The sequence below is a fragment of the Lagenorhynchus albirostris genome, chromosome 1 (assembly GCF_949774975.1).
Source record: "Lagenorhynchus albirostris chromosome 1, mLagAlb1.1, whole genome shotgun sequence".
Lineage (NCBI taxonomy): Eukaryota > Metazoa > Chordata > Mammalia > Artiodactyla > Delphinidae > Lagenorhynchus > Lagenorhynchus albirostris.
The window spans coordinates 91,477,529-91,498,836 of NC_083095.1; the positions used below are offsets into that span (position 1 = coordinate 91,477,529).

The 21,308-nt window shown below is 41.6% G+C and overlaps 1 protein-coding gene across 1 annotated transcript in view; it reads right to left on the reverse strand.

Annotated features, from left to right (window-relative positions):
- FBN1 (fibrillin 1) overlaps positions 1 to 21,308 on the reverse strand; it is a 253,476-nt gene that overhangs the window by 115,628 nt on the left and 116,540 nt on the right. The window contains exons 7-11 of the mRNA XM_060149482.1: positions 20,139 to 20,264; positions 11,862 to 11,987; positions 6,166 to 6,324; positions 1,933 to 2,112; positions 1,158 to 1,298 (exon numbers count right to left, since the gene is read on the reverse strand). Of these exons, the coding sequence (XP_060005465.1) occupies positions 1,158 to 1,298; positions 1,933 to 2,112; positions 6,166 to 6,324; positions 11,862 to 11,987; positions 20,139 to 20,264 (732 nt within the window). The remainder of the gene's footprint in view (positions 1 to 1,157; positions 1,299 to 1,932; positions 2,113 to 6,165; positions 6,325 to 11,861; positions 11,988 to 20,138; positions 20,265 to 21,308) is intronic.

Sequence of the window (21,308 nt, forward strand, 5' to 3'; positions counted from 1 at the left end):
ATTCCTCTGTTTGTGAAGATGAAGAAGCTAAAGCTTATGGAAGATAACCCACTTGTCCGAAGTCACATGCTTCTTGTGGCAGATGCAAGTCTGACCTCACAACCCTGAGCGAGACGTTCCCTTCGCCTTTCCTACCCAGCTCTGGATGACCTCTCAGGATTGAAGCTACTTGAACAAGCTACTTGAACAAGCTCTTAACAAGCTATTTGAAGGGGCTTTCATATCACCTGGAAACTATATAGCATGAGAAACCAAGAACTACTTATTTCTGCCTGATTCATAACTGGAATTGAGATTTATAATAGACCTAAGAGAGCAGTTTATTTTAAAAAAATTAGATGGCAACTGGGTGTTCTTATCCAATCCAACAAATTATCCTTGTGTTACATTTCCTTCCTTCACTAGCTTAACTGCCTTATCAACGACTTAAAGTTCCTTGCTTTAGTTCCTTGCTCACTAGAGACTGTTGGTAAGTTATCCACTCAAATTAGTAAACCATGCAAAGTTTCATGATTTGGGGACATTTCTAATGCTTTATTTTAATGGTCAGGCTTCGATAGGATGGCTTAAGTTAGAGTTACCAGCAACGCCTTGAATGTGTTTTACAATGAAAGTTAAAAGTCACTACAGTAGGCATAATGATGCCCCTCCCCCAATATGTTCATGTCTTAACCACCAGAACCTGTGAACACGCTACACGGCAAGGGCAATTAAGTTGCTAGTCAGCGGAATCCATCCCTCCTGGATTATATACAGATGGGCCCAATGTAATCACAAAGATCCTTAAACGTGTTAGAAGGAATGCAAAGAGAGAACCAGAGAGTTCGAGATTTGAAGATGCTACACTGCTGGCTTTGAAGATGAAGAAACAGGCCCTCAGCCAGGGAATACACACGGCTTCTAGCTGCCGGAAAAGGCAAAGAAAAGGATTCTCTCCAAGAGCCTCGGAGAGGAACGCAGCCCTGCCGACACCTTGATTTTAGCCCAGAAAGACCCGTGTCGGACTTTTAACCTATAGAAATATAAGATAATAAATCTGTGTTGTTTTAAGCCACTAAGTTTGAGACAATGTGTTATAGCAGCCATAGAACACCTATACAGTCATGAAACAGCACTGCAGTAGCCTCTTGGTGCCAAGCCAGTGGTCTATCACGTACCAATGCACTCCCCACGGAGGTCCAGCTGGAATCCTTTGTTGCACTCACACCGGTAGCTCCCAGGAGTTGGGATGCAGCGTCCATTTTGACAGAGATAGCGAAACAGCTGGCAGTAATCAGTGACGTTGACTGGCAACACCCCTGAAGGAATAACACGAAACCCCATTAAAATTGTGTCTAACTAGGGCATCTTCCACCAGCACTGAATCCAGTGATAATGGGCAAGATGCTGAATCCTAAAGGAAGGAGGACACTCTGGGCAAAGGTCGCCTGGCGTCAACAGAGCATGTTTCCATTCTCGCCTACAGAGAGCACCTGTGCACCGTGGCGCACGCTGCCAGGTACCGCGGCCTCGCTGTAGTCTGCTCCTCTGCCTGCTTCTCCCCACTGCTCCCTCCGCCTCACTCTCAGGCCTCGAGCGCAGGGAAGCAACAAAGGCAGTGAGTTACTGGCATTTAACTATTTGCAAAACTGCTTTGCATGATATTTAACCCAAAGAGTAATCTAATGCCTCCTCTATGAATTCATCCTGTGAATCAGATTTAAATTTCTCCCACAACATCAATAGCAAAAGGACATTAATCTCTGGAGAATATGAAACTGCCCATTTTCCTTTATGCAATAGGCCAGTTGAGAAAGGTATATACTACACTCTGTAAATGAAATCTTTAAGGATTGGTTAAACTTACTTAATGACTTAAACAGCATAAACAACAACAAAAAAGTTAACCTGATTAATGCAAGAAACGTAATTAGATGACTTTTGAGTTCTTACTTGGCGGTTCCCGAGATGGATATGGATATTCCACTGGTGGTCGAGGGACTGTAATTTGAGGTCCAGGAGGAAAGCCAGGAGGAACAGGGTGAACTGGAGGAATGGGGCCAAGGGGTGGGGAAGGATATCCTGGCCTCTCGGGAATTACGATAGGGACAGAGCACAGCTTGTTGAAATCCTCTGGAAAAAAAAAACACAACACAACAGCTGAGGGGTAGCATATGCCATAGGCCCATGGAAGTCATCCTTACTTTGTAAAGAAATTTTGAATAGAACTGATCATCAAACCACGTAGGTCAATTGGAGAAAAGGAAAAAAGCTAACTGACTTGGCTTTTTTTCCCTCAAGTCAGCATTCCTAAAACCTACAGCAGCAACCAGACTGGAACAATAATTCAAAACTGGAAACAAACTCCCCAGAGTGTGTACCACATGTCCCTCCTAAAACCTAGGAAGTCTTTACCTATGTCAAAATTCACCTCAAGGAAGAATAGAATAAAATGCCATGATCTCCACCCAGTCTTCCCACCTGTGGATCCCACAGGACTCTGAAGAGCACACTTTTTAGTGCTTGGATTTTATTTTATATGCCTTGGGAAGTCACTGGTAGTCTTCTGCAGGGGTGGGACATGATCAGATGAACATTTTCAGAAGATCATTCTCACTGGCATTTGGAGACTGTACTGGAGGGAGGTAAGACTGCTGCAGAAGACCAAGGGCAAGACAAGGATGGCTGGACAAGGGAGCCAGTGATGGAACTGGACAGAAGTAAACACATTTGAAGATTATTTTAGAGATGAATGGGCTATGTTTGGGGAAGGAGTAAATGTCAGAGCTGAGGGAATAGGAAATCAAGAATGACTTCTAGTTTTCCAGTTGAGCAACAGGGTAGACATTGGTGCCGTTTGCTGAGATGGGAAAAACTGTGATGGGAGCAGGTTTGGTGGGTAAAAGCTATACGTTGAGCATATGAATTTTGAGATATCAGACATCCACATGGAGATGTCACAAAGCAGTTTTAAAAGAGAGTTTGAAGCCTAGAGAAGAAGTCAGGGCTGCTGCTAAGTTTTGGAGTTATCAGTAGATAGGCGTCATTTAAAGCCACTCATTTTCATGTTTCCTACAAATAGCCATATTTTGTCACAGTTCCCTTCTATAAAGTAAACTATATAATTTTTAAAATTTCTTTTTTGCCTCTTTCCAGAATGTTGATTATTTTATTACCTCTGTCACACAGGGATTCTCCCATAGGTACTTTCTATACTAGCTTCATCCATTAATAGAAATTAGGCTAGTATTTTTATTTTCCTTGTGGACTAGAATCTGACTTATTCTATGACACAGTGATATGTCGTAATGAAATGTATTCATATTTCAACCTCATGGGACCTTCTGTCCATTTACATTTGGCTAAACATACCTAGCTACCACGTACCTTGTTGTTTTTTTCTGGTCCATTACTAAAACTTTTTCAATCATACTTGACATTTCCAACTCAGGTTAAGTTTATGTTTTCAGAGAATTCTACTACTGCATTGTTTCTCTGGAATTTCAACCCACAAAGATTCTGTAGTACTTGACTGTATTTGGAAAGGATTTATATATTGTTTCTGCTTCCCTGAATCAGGATGCTACAATCCCTGTTGTCAAACCACAGTGATCTTCCTTATAGAATTATCACCTGGACGTGCCATGCCCAACATTTCCTGGCTACCTGCTTTCTACCAACTCTCTACCACTAAGACTGTGCAGTCTCTGAAGTCAAGGATCGTGTCTAACTCATGACGAAATCCCACTCTCACCCTCACCTGGAAGACTGCACAGAAGAGGAATTTATTAACTATATTGGATTTAATTGAATGGCATTTGTACTTATTAGCTTCCAAGCACCAATCAACCTTTTTTCTTTTTTAGTCTTTTAGGATTTCTATAAAAGAAGTTGGATCGCTTATCAGCATTTCTGCTAACTAGGTGGGTATATTATTTTAAGCATGCCATTAAATTCATCTCAACCTCTCCATGAAAGTGTATCGGGCTGGGTTCTGTACTTTTTCCTACTTTCTTCGGCTTAATAACTTTCCGTTGAGCCCCTTTACATTCAGAATCAGCAACCTGGGGCTGATTTTGTTCAACTGATGTCCAACTTTCCTATCTCCATTTAACCCGGAGATGATACTGATTTTTTTTTAAAGTGAAAAGCTGACCAATCTGAAATAATTCTTCCTATGTCATCACTCTCCATAAGTTAAGAACCCAGAGCTCTGTAGTACTGGTACTGGAACATTTGAACAAACAAACACACCTACCTGCAAATTAGTTTGCTCTATCCATCTGCTCTGCTCTGGGCCTGTCTCAGGGTTGTGCATCTTTCAGTGGTACCCTTTTGGAGAGCAGCTCCCTGCAAAGTTACATAGGGGGACCGGGCCTTCTGCTCCACGAGTCCCAAAGTAGGTCTTCAGCAACTAAGCCTACTCTAGTCCTCCCTCTTCTATTCAAGGTCTCAACACAGGAAAGAATCCACATCAATGCTGCTGATTCCTAAGTTCACATATACATTTAAAAAGTGATTCTCCTGGTATCCAAGCAGTAGGTCTTAGTAGAAAGTCATGTGCTTCTAAACAGTGACCTACTAAATGGTCCCCCTAGTGAACTAAGAAGGGTGCCTTGTATTTTTAGGCCAGAGACAGTCAAAATATATGGCAAAATATATGACCTGTTATATGTTAAAATTTATTGAAAGATTTTCTTGCTTCTTTAGTCCACACACATAATTCTCAGTAATAAACAGAAATTTAAAAATAACATCCGTGAGCAGGTCTATAACCCATGATAATGGGGCATTCATATTCTGTGAGTAGCACACTCTGAAGTATTTCATTAGCTCTACAATCATCCATCCGCATCCTGATTTTCTCCCCTAAAATTTCCTGATTTAAACATACTTTTCAGGAACCAGATTGAGAAGAAGTTATTACCCCAATTTTTACTTAGAACTGGTGGGGAAGACGTCACCTAGTAAGTTGTACACTCTACGTGAATGCCTCCCATCAGCAAGTTCTCGCTAAGTACCAGAGAAGCGTTAAAAAATTAGAAGGAATAAGGCACTATAATGATGACTGAAACCCCCTAGTGAGATTTAGTAACTAGTAAAAAAGCTATATATGAACACACACAGGCACAGACCTGAGCAGATGGGATCTGTGTCACAGCAACAGTACAAACCTAGAGCACTGAGCATTTTCAGCAGTGGTGGTCTTGGGATGTGCAGGGATTAGGTCCTATCTGAGAGGAATCTCAACCAACAAGAGGGTGTATAACAGGCAGAGGTAGCAGGGGTGGGGAGTAGGGAGTAAGGACCTGAACTGGGGAGAAGTTTGGAGAAAAAAGAATATTTGAGTTTAGAAGTGCTCAGACTGGGTTCAAGGAAAGCTGGATTGCATCATTTAATTAGAAAATAAAGCTTCTATAAAGAACAAGAATCAAAAGATGAACGGGAATCAGATTTAGGGACTCTAAATGCCCTGCTAAGTAGTAAAATTTTATTTTCAAGAAATGGAGTGACTTGGACCACTGGATATTGCCTGAGTTCATCCTGCGAAAAATTTTCTGGACACCTTTCTCTACTTTTTCCCCAGACACAATTTTTTAAAACTGAATTTCAGATGAGTTAGGCTTTGGGAAATGTTACGTGGCAGCTGTGGATTTCACAAAGACCAGTTAGGAGGCTTCTGCAATAGTGCAGATGAGAGAAAATGAGCTTTATGTGGAAATGAATATGACAGCAAAGAGAAATTGGAAAGAAAAAAAACATCAACAGGACTTGGCAACCAAGAAGAGGAGAGTGTCAAACGTTAGGGAAGGAGGAAATGTGTATCCCGAATAACTCACCTGAAAGGCTCTGAGGGAGTTGAGTTTTATTCTGCTGAGCTTTTGAGGATACAAAAGAAATACAGGAGACTAGGAAGGAACCAGTTCTTCTGACTGGTCAGGTTGCTACCCAGTGTTAATACGCAAGCTAAGTAAGATACGGTACCTGCGAACAGTGTCATTTGTATGGACCTCTGTATTTCCCCTGTTCATTACCTGGGGAAGTTTCCCTGAAGGCCATCTCTTTTATTTTCTGGAATGTTATTCACTTACCCCGGTTTCCACTAAATCTGCAGCACATACATTGCCCCTGGGCTCGCAGGGGGTTGAGCAGAGATACTCTGTGGATAAATGGAAGGGCTCTTACCCGTTGCTCTGATGGGACACATTTCGGGGGCGACAGTGACCCCCGGAGACCAGCACCGGCCGACGTCACAGCAGCACTGCATCTTGGTGATAGACTGCGGCAGCTGGTTAGAACAGCGCCCGTTTGCCAGAGCCGTGTAACAGTATCCTGGGCGAACATCTGGGAGGACAAAGAAACCCCCATACACATCACTGAGATCAAACGTAAAACGACTCTCTTTTGCCCCAGCACCTCCACATTTCCCAGTGGGGCTCGGGCAGGATGAGCTGACACTCAGCCCTAGAAGGTAAGCTGTGAGCGCTCAGTCAGAGATCCCTCCATCTCACACCTTTTGCCCCTGTGAGCTGGTACACTTGACCCAAGTCCCACATTCCATCCCCAAGGTGGGAACAAATGATTACAACCATATGGGTTATAGGAAAAGAGAGAAGAAGAAAATCACTGGCGGTGATGGTTTATTAGGTATAGAGACATGTCTCTATACTGAAGGGAGACTGTGTTGTCCTTGGTTTCAAATGACTTAATTTGAGCCACTTTAGACAAATATTGATATAAATCTATTTTAAAACAACATGAAGTCTGCACTGTAGGTTACATCTCTAAAAGAACTTTCTTATTTTTCAGTCTGAAACCGTGAGTCAGACGTGTGAGATATTTTTTTTTTTAAAGGAACGAGCCATTTTGCAGTCAGATCCACTGCTCGTTAAGCGAGGTTTCCTTTTGTCCTGGGGCCCTAACAGATTTGATAAGGCACTAATTATTTACAAGTTCAAAATGTACATGATTGCAAGTTCTTAGTGCTATAGGATACAATACTTCTTGAAGGAACTTTGTTTTTGTGGCAGAACGGTATCTTCTCAAAGCAACAGGGGAAGACATTTCTATATATCACTTTTATTGAGTTACATCATGTCTGACTGACGTGACAACATTGACACACTGACGTACACCTCTGGGTTACCAGAAAAGAGCCCATGACAAAGGAGAAACCTAACTGCTTCATGAGCCTTTGAGGTCATGTGGTGGAATAGAGGAGGTAGGTAGCCAAGTGCAGAAACCCTTGATCTAACTATCATATGTTACGGGTGTATCTCTCTTTAAGTAAAATGCATTTCTGTACAGTTCCTATAAAATAAGTTTTGAAATGTAACTAGTATTTTGAATATGCTTGTCATGTGAAGGAATATAACTGGGAAATCCTTTTGTAAGGTGAAGAATTTGTTTGTAGTCAAAAATCTGTCCTCATGGTTCCTGTAAGTCTGCATATTAACCATCATTTGATCAGAGAGGGTCATCCCTATCATTGTTTTCACCTACATCATTCTCAAACACACAAAGCCTTAACATCTTGAAGGTTGCAATAAATTAATAAAATGAAATAAAATGAAAATACCAAGGCTGACTTAGAAACATTTCAATTGTTAATGTCGAGTGAAGATGGCTACATCAAACCTAGACAAACCATAAAAGAAAATTACGGGTCAGCTTTAAAGGATACGAGATTATTTCTAAAAAGTACTTTAAACCACTAGCAAGTGTAAGTGTGCTTTCCAGAAATTTTCTGTGGTCCCAGTTCCTGCACCTCTGGTCAGACTAATAGCCTCAGCAAAGAGGCAGAACAAGTTTTACTCCAGCCTGGTCCAGGGTAAATGGCTGGAGAGGGGAGTGCACACAAAGAATGCTCTGTGGAGACATGGGTGGCACCTCCCCTGTGCACAAGGGGGAGAAATAGAACTTCCTGCTTCCTAATTTGCTTTGCCTTAAAGACACTAATACTTCATATACCCCAGGATTAATATTGGGGCATGGAAACCAAAGGCCGTTAAGAATGGGAAGAGGGGGCTTCCCTGGTGGTGAAGTGGTTGAGAGTCTGCCTGCCGATGCAGGGGACATGGGTTCGTGCCCCGGTCCGGGAGGATCTCACGTGCCGCGGAGCGGCTGGGCCCGTGAGCCATGGCCGCTGGGCCTGCGCGTCCGGAGCCTGTGCTGTGCAGCGGGAGAGGCCACAGCAGTGAGAGGCCCACGTACCAAAAAAAAAAAAAAAAAAAAAAAAAAAAAGAATGGGAAGCGATGTTCAAAACTGGCTTATATCCCAGCTTCAAATGAATCTGGTGGTCAAAACCCAGTATAAACACTTGACCAAAATTTGTATGTACAATTTTCAGTGTGGGCCATCTTTCAGAGCAAAACTGGGACCCACAGCTGCCAACAGCAAGCTCCTAATGGGCTTATATCTATTATTTTGCAAATTATCTATGACATTATTTTACTGCCCAGCTGGCTGACTTATATGATAAATCAATGGGTCGGAGACTCTGGAACAAAATGGTGAGTGGTGGGACTGGAAGAATTACCAGCCACATTTGGGCTGCTGGCAGTTCCTGATTTATAACTGGCACCTGCATATACAATAATCATTTTACAATTTTTTTTTTTTTTTGCAGGAGAGCTTTTGTTAAGAATACACACATTTACACAACTTATAATTGTAAAGAAAACCAGTGGGAGGAGTCGTGAAAAGCAGGAACCATTCAGGGGAATTGACCCTTGGTCATGCCAGCCTGAAGTCTTCCATGTCATCAGATGGTAGTGCCAAAGGAAGTGGAAAGGAAATCATCTGGTGCTGGATCGCTTTGCATAGAGGGTAAGGGGTGGCTTTAAAGTAATCTGAAGATCTATGGGAGCTGAGGGAGAAGCATGGGAGCTGAAGTGAGGAGCATGGGAGCTGAGGGAGAAGCATGGGAGCTGAAGTACGACTTAGAGGAGATAAATGAAGGTTGGAGAAACCTTAGACACCTTCATCTATTTTAAATCTGCCCTGACCAAGACATCTGGCAGAAAAGGAGTAAGAAACTTTCTTCCTTTCTCCACTTCTGAATCACTTGGCCTTACTCTCAGGACCCAGAAATCACATCACATCAAAACAAATATATGATGGATTAAATATCAGTAGGTGTTTGCAGGTCATCCTAGCCTGTCAGCAGCTCTCCCCTAACCGATCACTAACATTGTGCTGGCCAACCAGCAGCTAGGAGCTGTGAGGCCCAATCTAGGTACCAGACATCTCTAAGAGTCCTGGGAATGGATGAGACAGAACACACTAATATGAAAAGACAGCCTTACACAAAGTATTATAAAGCACCAAACGAAGATCACAAAACCAAAAATAAAGTGCAATAATTCTACCAGCACTTACACGACAAAGGCAGTGTTAGAACTGGTGAGATCTGAGAGTCGCAGAATGCGGTAACAGAAGGTAACAGTTTGAATATCATGGTTAAAAGAGATGTATAAGGAAGATACCACATACCACTATCTACACGTGGGGTTTCCTATTGGTTAGATTCACTAATTCCAAATAACCAACTTGCCAACAAACCTTGGATTTGTTTAAAAGTTGGAGACTATACATGTTTTCTTGCCACTGGGGATAATTTTGGGGGTCTCTGTGGTTTACCATGGCAGGCAGTAGGGAAGGCAGAAATGTCATTGGGATCACTTTATGTAAGTTGCTAATTATGGGTCTCATAAAGTTCCAAGGAAGGAGGAACAGTGCTTGCCTAGGGGTATGGCAAGCAAACGATGGTCACTGGGAGGAAGCAATGGGCGGAGTCCGGACTGTAGACTCAGCCCAAGTTGGAATCCCAGCTCCCTCACTTATTAACTGCTTAAACAACTGGAGCAAATTATTTATCTAAACTTCCCAAACCTCAGCTTCTTCCCATCTACAGTACTGTTTTGAACCTGAAGTCAGATAATTTCCATAAAATACCTCACACCGAGGAGGTGACCCAGGAATCTTAGTTCCCTTCTTTTGTAAAAAGTTAGCGTGGGTATATTAGGTAAAAAGGAAAGAACTTTAAAAGTGTCAACTTTCTGATATGTAAATGTGTTAAAAGGATTAATCATTTTAATGCTGTTTGGGGCTCTCTCTCAAGGTTAAAAAAAAAAATCTACCTATTATCTGGCCAGGAAAGGACTTCTGCTAGGCATATCCACTGGAGGTCATGTGTTAATTGGGACAGTTTGGGGAGAAAAAGGAGCTACATGAACTGCACTTGCCATCCTTTCACTGCAGTTCCAAGATCTATGGATAGATTCTGGAAAATCAGGCAATCTGGGCGCCACCAACCATTGCTTCTAAGGAAAAGTCCAGATATGTTTCCCTCATGAGTTGTACTTATTCAAATGTCAACGGAGAGACTGCCCTCAGCTTTTATTATGTGTGACTAACTAAAAAGGAATTCAGAATTTCAAGTGCAATTCTGTTTTGGTCTAAAATTCATGGCCTGTGGTGAGGATGTGAAGCTGCGTGTCTTTGAAACTATGGGCCAGAAACAAACATCAAAAGATAGCCTTCACTTTCCTCTGAGGCCTTCTGCCATAGGCTCCTCAGCTTGGCCCTATTAATAAGGGATTAGTTATTTTGATAGTCAACACATGCTTACTGAGTGCCTACTACATGCAAGGAATTGTGCTGAGAACCACCAGGAATATAAGGCTAGCAGTTATTGTTCTCTAAGGAGAATTACAACTTAATTAGGGAGACAAAAACATACAGAAACACAGAATTTCCCTATAAAACCATTTCTAATAAGATATCCTTAGGTTCGGGGGTGAAACTGCTTTCAGGTAAGCAGATCTGGGACAACTTCAAAGATAGAGAACCTGAGTAAGAGTGTGAAAGGAGGCTTGCACTGGGGAACGTGTTCTGAGTGGTGCAACATGAATGAAGCAATTGCTGTGAATGGCCTCTTTGGGGGTGAGAAGCAGTGACTGTGCTAAGTCAGCAAGGTTGGGAGGGGTCACAGAGTGAAGCTCCTTCTCTAACGGGCTGTCCATTTTTGAACTTGAACTTTATTCTAGAATACTGGACTTTGAAGGAACTCTTAGCAACCATTAAATCCAGCTATTGTCAGATCTATATTTTTGAACAACAGAACCACTTATTTAATTGCTATTTTGTAATAGCAAAATATGGATAGCCTAACACCCACCCAGATGTAAGCCTAACACCCACCCAGATAAAAGCAAAATTGCCTGGCGTGTGTGTATGAAGCGGGAGGGGAAGGCAGGAACCCTTTCCACTCAGCCTCCCCCTTTGCCCTGTCCCCCTCTCCAACCCTAGCATCCCTAGAGGGCTTTGCAGCACCTGAAGATTCCATGGGATATAGACTGAAAACCACTAATTTCCAAATCCTAATGGAAAACTACCAGAGGTTTTTGAGCAAGAGAGTTATTTAATCAAAGCACCATTTTAGGAAGATAAATCTGACAAGACGGAATGTAGGGAAGCCAGGAAGCAGGGAGAGCAATTAAAAGATTATTGCAAAATTTCAGATCTAAATTAACATAGGTCCTGGGAAATGACTGAAGGTGGAGGTGAAGAGAGAGAAGAGTCAAAGATGGCTTCAAGGTCTGACGGTCACATAACTGCAAAGTTAATTTTAGACTGAGTTTATCTGTAGGGTCTCCTGGATCATCTCTTTATGGGAGGCAAAAATCCCAAAACAAGACCACAGTTGCCTCTGTTCTTCAAGAGGGTGGTCAACTATTTAACAGACTTCCATAAAAGCACATTTTACCTCAAGTGAGAAATTATATGTCTCCCTTAACAAATTTTGTCTCCCTTAGAATGATGTCTATTATGGAACTGATTTACATAAACTGTGCATGATGTTTATAATGACACCTACCTATGCATCTGGTACCATCGGGAGAGGTGTAAAAACCGGGGGGACATTTGCAAAAGTAACTGCTGACTGTGTTTGTACATTCGCCCCCGTCACAGATTCCAGGAATAGTGCTGCATTCATCAATATCTGGAATGAAAAGAATAGTTTCAGTATTTGTAGAACACAGTATAAAACCGTTCATCATTACAAGAATTCAGAGGTAACACTCATCAAATCATGTTCCCAGAAACAGCAATCTTTAGAGAATAAAAGCTGCCTATAAAATAGTTAATTCAAAGAATGGGTGTTTCTTCTCTCAAGACAGGTTTACCCAAGGAATTTACCAAATTTGAAAGATTAGAGCAAAATGAAATAAATTCTGCCTTTAAAATCTAAAACGGTACTGTTGTTTCAAGTCCCTACAGCATGCTAATATTCCAAATATTTTGTTTAAAATTTTGTTTTCCCTTTTCTCTTCGTGTTTTGCGCATCGAGTTAAGCTCCCTTTCTAGCCACTGTATATTCTGCATCACTTCCTGCATTTGTTTTTGATCTGATTTTCCACAGATACTGAAATCCTACAGAGGAGACCACGTGGTCTGACTGCTGACCAAGACGTGGCTAACTTGGTATTCTCAGGGGCTCCCAAACTGCCACTACAATGGTTTTCTCTGGGTTCAGAGAGTGAATTGTGGTGGATGCTGAGATGCTTCATCCAAATCCTCTGTCAGGAAATGACTTGTTGTCCCAGATCTGGGAGTGCTGTCAGGAGATGGCCTCCAGCTCTCAGCTCCTTCAGGGACCCCTTGAGCAGGCTGAGCAACCTCACCCGGGGTTACAACCTTCCCAGGCGCCCACATCCACCGACTGATTGTGGAGGAAGGACAATGGTCTGGTCATCTCGCCCCAAAGGGTACAACTCTGAAAACCACTCCAATTCCCCAATTCCCTGTGGGGTCGGCTGAGGTCAGAGTTGTGGTTAGTCCTCAGGGCCTGAGGCCACTGGGTCTCCTTAAGGAAGCAGTCAAAGTCACTTAGACAAATCAGACCATTTCCTTCAAGGAGAGCTTTTCAAGAGCCACAAACAGACACTGGCCGTTGTCGACAGATGTGGCACCAGTATGGGGAGAGAAGAAACTGAGAATGTCCTGCTTAGGTTAAACGTGAACTCAGGGCCCAAGGTATCTACGTGGCCTCTTCCCTAAGACAAGTGGTGCTTTCTGCGCTGACCTAGGGAGAGGGATGGTCTGACCCAAGCCTCCTGGAACCGTTGCAATGGCCAGACTGCCAGTGTGGGTAGTTTAAAAATAAGAACTTTTCTTCTCTAGTTAAAGTACTGCTCTTCACTGGTAAAACAAAATAGAGTTCTAAGTGGACCAAAATAGAGTTCAAGTGTCTTCTGACTCAAGTTCACCCTGTTAGTCAAAAAGACAGCAGTGACACTGTTTCTATGCAGTTTAACCTTTTTAAAAGCAAAACCCCCATTCTTCTAGGCTAGGCTAGAGGCTAACCCAAGCAATATGTCACTGCTTACGTTGGGGTCAGTGCTAACCCAGACAGATCATCCTTGTGAAGTTGTATAAGGGAAGGGTGCATATTCTACTCCGACAGATACAAACGTCACTGTGGAGTCAGTGGAAGTCAGGCAGAGAAACAGCCAAGGACAGAGCCTAAGGGTCTAGAACTTAATCTAACCATACTCTCAAGGCTCATTTTAAGGCAGTTCTTTAACATTGATCCTTCTGTATTTACCAGCCACACTACTACCTAAAACCAACAAAAAGCCAAACAAGTATAGCAAAGAGCCTAGAGGATCTGACAACCTCATCTAACGAGAGAGGAGGTTATAACCATAACACAAAGGTATTAACACAAATGCACCTTCCTCAAAATGTCCCTAAAAATTAATGTCTAAGTCACATGATGCCTATCAAAAATCATGTGAGCAGACAGAGTCCACGGAAAGAAACATTTTTCTACTTGTTTGTATACATGACTGCTGTCATCCTTTTTAAGGACACTTAGTAGACATCAATATCCAAAGAGGTTATTTAAGTGACAGCATATATCAGAAAAAAAGTTATTTAAAAACAAGAATCTGGGACTTCCCTGGTGGCGCAGTGGTTAAGAATCCGCCTGCCAATGCAGGGGACACGGGGTTGGTGCCCTGGTCCGGGAAGATCCCACATGCCGCGGAGCAACTAAGCCTGCGAGCCACAACTACTGAAGCCTGTGCACATAGAGCCCGTGCTCCGCAACAAGAGAAGCCACCACAAGGAGAAGCACGCACACCACCACGAAGAGTAGCCCCTGCTCGCCGCAACTAGCGAAATCCCGCACGTAACAACAAAGACCCAACACAGCCAAAAATAATTAATTAAAAAAAAATAAAAACAAGGATTAACTTGGGCAGGGTGGAGGAAACATCTTCTTTCACATGCTGGCTATGTTAGATTTGGACCCTTTACTGAGGATAAGGAGAAGAAGAAGAATTAATATGTACTGAGTGCCAGGCATTGTCTAAATGCTTTATGGGTGTCAACTCATCTAACCCTCACACTGTAGCTACGATCATAGAACCTGATTTCTATAATTCTGGTGCCTAGGCACAGCTCTTGCATTCCACCGAGGCCTTCAGAAAACTGGCACATGTAAAACCTGAAACAAGAGCAAAGAGGTTCGTGTATAAAGTGATGTTAAATCCAAGTCTTCAACCGCCACAGGCTGGGCAGGAGGAAGGGGCAGGGCTTCCACTCAGGGTGCACACCTTCAAAGGTCAGCAGGTCAGGAAACACAACGTAGAGTGTACGTCCCTACTTGTCACACAGATAAAGCTAAAAGCACCAGGCCAAATTGTTCAATTTGAAGGAACTTATTAAATGGCCCCTTCAATGTCCTCTCCTCAGTGACACACCCTTTCCCTTTCCATGTCTAGGGCCTTTCTAGTTTCCTGAACCACCCTGCTTCTCAGTCCCATCACTTCCTAGCAAGGGAAGTGAGTTCTGATTGCACGAGCAGGCCATGGTGGGAGTCCCTGACAATAAAAGTCTGGAATAAAGCATTTCAATCACAAAATCACTTACACTCTGAAACTCATTCATACTAATCTATTATTTTTCCAGGCTCTTAGCACACTGTGTTTGTCACCTTTTACTAGAATGTCAGGGATCCTACACAGGAGAGAATTTGAGATCAGTGGATTTCTCAGCGTTTCTGTAAGTCAGTCTGTATCAAATGCCACTGTCAAAGTAAATCCGTTTGAGGAGCCTGGTGGGGAGTAGAACTTGGCTGGGAAGAGCTACTTTTGTGCTCTGAACACTTCCCCCTGTTTCCTTGGGGCAGGACAGAGCTGCTGGCAGTAGCTATGGCCATGGCCTCACTGGCTTCTTGCTGTGGACCTAAGAAGATACACAAATGGTAGGTCCCTTCCCTCCTGATTTGCTGCCCTGTCCTTTGTTCTTCTTCTTCCTTCTTGTCCCTCTGTCTCATCTGCTCTCTCCAGGCATTCTTCCCATCCCTTGGCCTCTTCCCTAACCTGGGGCTCCTCTAGCGGGAGGGGAGGAAGGACTGTGGAGGGCCGATGGGATAGAGCTGGGTCCCAGTTCTGGAACAGGCATCCCTGGGACACCCAGCTCTCCAGGAGCTCCATCCAAGATCATGGATGTTGACATGACTGAGAGACGGGGGAAACCAGTTAACCTGACTGTCTAGATCGCTAACAAAGTGAGAAAAAAATCAACTGAAACCTGTGGCAGCTGTTAAAAAGCAATATGTGATACTAATAATTATAAATGCCACCGAGCCTGTGAGACTATTCTTATTGCTTTATTAGACACCTGAAATCCAATGTAAAATATGTGACTAAAAAACAAACAAGCTGATACTTCAAGTCAGGTTGAAAAAAAATCAGCCTTATTACCAGTTTATAGTCACACCACGCATGCCAGTTTGCATGGTTTCTTATTCATGTAGCCCCAGCTGTCCGATCCCGACTGAGAAACAGTGAGAAATGTGGAGATGGAGGCCTGATTGCAGAACTGGAAAGAACTCCCAGATATATTCGTGTTCAGTCTCCTCATTTGAAAGTTGATGTAACTCAGAGCTGGTAACTGACTTATCCAAGATCACACAGAGGATGAGGGACATTGCCAGGATTCGGCCCAGGTCTACCTGATTCCCAGGGCTCTTGTGCCTATACCACAGAGATTCTGTTCAGCAGTTGGATAGGAGCCGGTGACCTTGAACAGTGAATCAGGGCCTGCACCAAACCTGCAGAGGATGGAGCCCCAAGACAGCGATGGGTTAAGGAGCCCCAGGAATTCTCCTTGGTGTCTGGCAGGATAAGAGTCCCTGATAGCAAGTAGCCATCAGATAAATAGGCCATTATTTTAGAAAAGGGAAGTCTTAAAGTTTTTTGGCTTACATAGGAGGGAGAGATTAGATTTAAGAGTTACATTTTTAAAAAGTCCTTTGCATCACACAGTATTGTAATTGCCAAAGGCTGGGCTGGTGTTAATCTAAATCCCAAAATATTAGTGGTTAATTAGGAATCCAAGGGACTTCTTCCAGAAATAAAACGTAATCCTTTAATTACGCGTTTTATTTGTTAATTTCCTTCCACAGTAACCTACGCAAATATGGACTTGGTTTCCAAAAAGAAAAGGCTCGTGTGTTCTTCCAGGGGGCACACTCCAGAGTCACTGGGAAAATCAACAACGAAGGCGGGCGTGAACTCTGCTTCCCTTTTTCTCAAGTCACAACTATAAATCTCAATCTTTTTCTTCTTAAATTTATGAAAATTTAATAATTTTTATTTAATCGCTTCAGCTCGCTAATTTACATTTCAAAGGTACCTAAATTGCATGTGTTTATATAAAACTAGGTACATGATATTTTCAAAAAGTTTTGGGAAAAGGGGGACATTTTAAGAAGTAAGGGAGAATTCTGCAAAAGGAAGATCTCACACAAAGCTGCTTTCACCATCACTGACGGCATGAAGGTAAGCATCTTGTAAATTGGCTGAAACCAATTTTTGATTGAATTTTTAAAAATTATGCTGGGCTTCCAGGTACCCAGTTCCTTCCTCTCCAAGTCAAGAGGAAGATACATTTAAAAGGCCACTCAATGAATTGGGAGATTGGGATTGACATATATACACTGCTCTGTATACATAGACGACTAATAAGAACCTACTGTACAGCACAGGGAACTCTACTCAAGGCTCTGTGGTGACCTAAATGAGAAGGAAATCTAAAAAAGAGGGGATATATGTATATGCATAGCTGATTCACTTTGCTGTACAGCAGAAACTAACACAACACTGTAAAGCAACTATACTCTAATAAAAATTTCAAAACAGTTGTAAATCACCAAACAAAATAAAATAGTCTATTTCAAGTTAAAAATAAAGCCACTCAAAGTAACGGCAAGGGCGCCAGAACCACTTTCACAAGGGCACAGAACCCCACCGTGGCCTGACCACCCTCCTAGGGCATACATGGGCTCTTGATCTTCTCTGTGGTGGGGGTCAGATTTTCTGGAATTCCTTCTATTGACCGCCTGGAGATCACCCCAGGCCCAAAGTCATGCCATTCCCATGGTGCGGTGGTGGAACTGGAGAAGGGCCAGGAAGTCGAAGGAGGGGACCCACTCACCAAGCATTCTCGGGGGACTTTCCGACTGCTTTCCTACCAGAGTAAGGCAGGGCAACAATGCCCAAACCAGTCTCCAGGCCAGAATAAATGCAGTACTATAACAGGACATTCTCTTCCAATATCAACTTTGCATAGAAAAATTAAAGGGAAGGGGAAAAACCCATCATCTGAATTTAATATAACAGGAGATGGGAAAGAGAAAAAAAAAAAGAGGTCTAGCCAAAAGTATTCTGTTTTTATCTTGCTACTGACTTCAATATGTAGCCGGAAAAAAAAAAAATTGTGGAAAAGGATTAAGTAATTTTCAGCCTGAATTTCTGGTCCATTGGTCACACTACTATAATAGGTTTCTTAGCACTAATAAAAGGATTTTGAATCACTTTTCTTTCAGTCCGAGCATTAATTCTGTGCATCTTCTATCTAGTTCACAACGAGAGAAGGTGAGAAATCCTGACTGATGTTCATTGACTGGTCTGAGTGAAAGAAAGTGTCACAGGAAAACAACTCTAGTTGAAACTAGAAGCTATCATAATTCCAGAAAACACAACACAGACTGGACAAGCCATAGGAAGTATATTGCCCTAAATCTTGAAGCTGACTACATCTCTTGAAACTGAATACAGTAAGCTGAGAAAGCCTAAAAATGACCCATTGTTGATGTGGATTTTACATGCAATAAACCTTAAGAGCTCATTAATGTCATAAAAGATATATATGATAATACCTGGAAATCTATACCATAATATTTTAAATATTTCAAAATATAGAGTTATTAAAGTAGAGGTAATGGCTTGCATCCGGGAAAGCAGACAATATAATATGGTACAACAAGCACCAGAGTGTGAATCAAAAGAAGTAAATTTTATGTCGTATGATATTGCTTACATGTGGAACCTAAAAAAGGATACAAATGAGCTTATTTACAAAATGGAAATAGAGTCACAGATGCAGAAAACAAATATGGTTACCAAGGGGGAAGGGGGGAGGGATAAATTGGGAGATTGGGATTGACATATATGTACTACTATATATAAAATAGATAACTAATAGGGACCTACTGTATAGCACAGGGAACTCCACTCAATACTCTGTAATGACCTATACGGGAAAAGAATCTAAAAGAGTGGATATATGTATATGTATAACTGATTCACTTTGCTGTACAGCATAAACTAACACAATATTGTAAATCAACTATACTCCAATAAAAATTAATTTAAAAAAAGGAAGTACATTTTAGCACTGTCTGATGACCTCGGTCAGGGTGCTTAACACACCCAAGACAGTTCCTTAATATATAACGTAAAAGGGTGAAACCAGGGAAGTTCTTTGCCCTTTCAGTATCAACATTCTCTACTTCTAACTTAATCCACAGTATAACTTCTAAATTACATTGGCCTATAGAGAGTCAATTTTATTGTTCATTGAAACTTAAGAAGCCCTACATCTTTGGAAAGAACTTAAGTATTTTTCACAGCTACCTCAACTGTTTATAACATGTTCAAGAACATATCATTATAAATTATAGGATGATTAATAACTTAAAAACAACTCTAACCCACAAAGATAATTTTAACACAGTTACTCAGTTTCAGGGCAAGTAGATGTTAAACTTCTTAAATGTAATTCAGATTTAAAGCTGCCTTTTGCATGTATGATATACCCTGGAGATCAACAAAGAAGATTAATGAGCCAATTCCTGACAAATGACTTAGAATGAAGTATTCCTCAGTGCTAGGGTTTAGGAATATAGATACAACAGCAACTGCTTTCAACAAAAGTGCTTGCATCTAAATGAAATCTTATATCACCCCAAAGACAATGAGTTGAGAATGAAGGAAAAAGTTTTCTCTGCTAAGCTTGATGAGAGATGTTGCCTTAAGAATGCTGTTACATTATTTTCAGACATTACATATATAAGGTACATGAACTCACTAAAGAAAAGAATTCAATGCTGCCTAGTTACTTCCTGGATGTTTCCCTCTCATGAAACCAATATTTATTACACTTGGAAGCCAGGGCTCTTTTTGGCAAATAGCAGAAGTGGTGAATAGGAACACATTCTCTGTACACACATTTTTAGAAGCTCAATCTATAAACTAAATGCAAATATATAAATTTACCTCAAGTTATTTTTCTGTTTGATTAACATTAAAAGGTTTCCATTTGATAGGCAGAAAAGGAAATCCTAAACTTGTACTAGGAGCATAAATATAAGGGTTAACAGATCTCTCCAAAGGAAAAAAAAAATCGAACATACATTTTGACTAGAAAAACAACAGAAGATATGTCATTCTGAATGATATGTAATGATCAAATTTAAATTCGTGTCTCTAGAACTATACAAAAACATGTATCTTGAACATCTTAACCCAAATATTGGTTCAAAAATATTTCATGTTTTAATATTTAATTTGATTCAGATGGATCTCCTATTTTGGGTCTATAAAAATGGAAAAAGCTGCAGGCTTTTTCTGGTTCAATAGCAGAAAGGCATATTATTCCCGGTAAGGATATTATACGTACACATTCACAGGAATGACAAAGACAGAAGGATTTAGGAACAATTTGCAAAAAAGCTTGTCACTGATTTGGGTTTTGCCCGCCCCTCCACCCCTGAACTGCAAAGCATGATATTTCTTACCTTCACATTTTTGTGACACTTCATTAAATTTGTGTCCAGCAGGGCATTTGCACTCAAAAGACCCAACAGTATTAATGCAATTTCCTCCTTGACAGAGCCCAGGGATGGCCTGGCATTCATCCACATCTGTTAGATTTTAGAAGCAAGGGATGGGGCAGGGGGTGGGGGAGGAGAGATTAATATGAAATTCATTGCAGAAGAAAACATGATAGTTTGCCCACAATTATATTATCACATTTATATCAATGAGCAATTTGTCCATCACAATATTTGGAACATGATGAGAGACACTGTTTCTCACAATTACATAATGCGAAATAAACTGAGTAACATAACTTGGTCAATAGTGTTCTATTGGAAGTCACAAGTATTCTTTATTTTCCTACCTTCCATCTTCCCTCATGCAGAGGAGAATGTTGGTACTAACTTTTGTGAGTTTTATTACGCATGCCGCAAAGTACAAGGATACTATGATAAAATGATTGACAGTAATAACTAGAGGTATTCAAGAAATGCTTACAATCAAAACGTAACACATTTCTATAATAACACTGTCTTTAAGAGTTGTATGGAGTGATTCAGTTCAAACAGAATTTATTTGAATGAGATCACTCAGACTACACGAGACAGCTAATGCTTTTACACAAATGAGATGGAAAATGTTCAACATAGATTCTGGAGAATTGTCTTGCACGATAAAAATTAAACAACACAGGAAATTAGGCCAAGAAGTGAGAGCAGAGCAGCCGCCAGAGGGAACATTTTTAAAGGTAAGTCGGATCCTGTTCCAGCTCAGCTTAACACTTAAGGCCATGCTAAGTCCTAGAGGAGTCTACCTGACCCCTCTACTCTCTGAACTCATCTCCTATCCTCCACCCTCTCTCACTCCTCTCCATCCACAATAGTTTCCTTGCCATTCCTCAAATACAACAAGGTCGCTCCTGCCTCAGGGTTTTGCAGTGATGGCCCCCTGCCTGGACTACTCTTTGTAGAGCTCATGGTTCACCCTGTCCTACCCATCAGATCTCTGCTCCACTGCAGCAGGGGACCCTCCCAATGCCAGTCTAATAGCAACGCCCCCCTCGCCCCCCATCACTCACCACCCTTCTTTACTCTGCTCATTTTGCCCCATAGGACCAATCACTAGCTGACCTAATAAATATCTGTTTG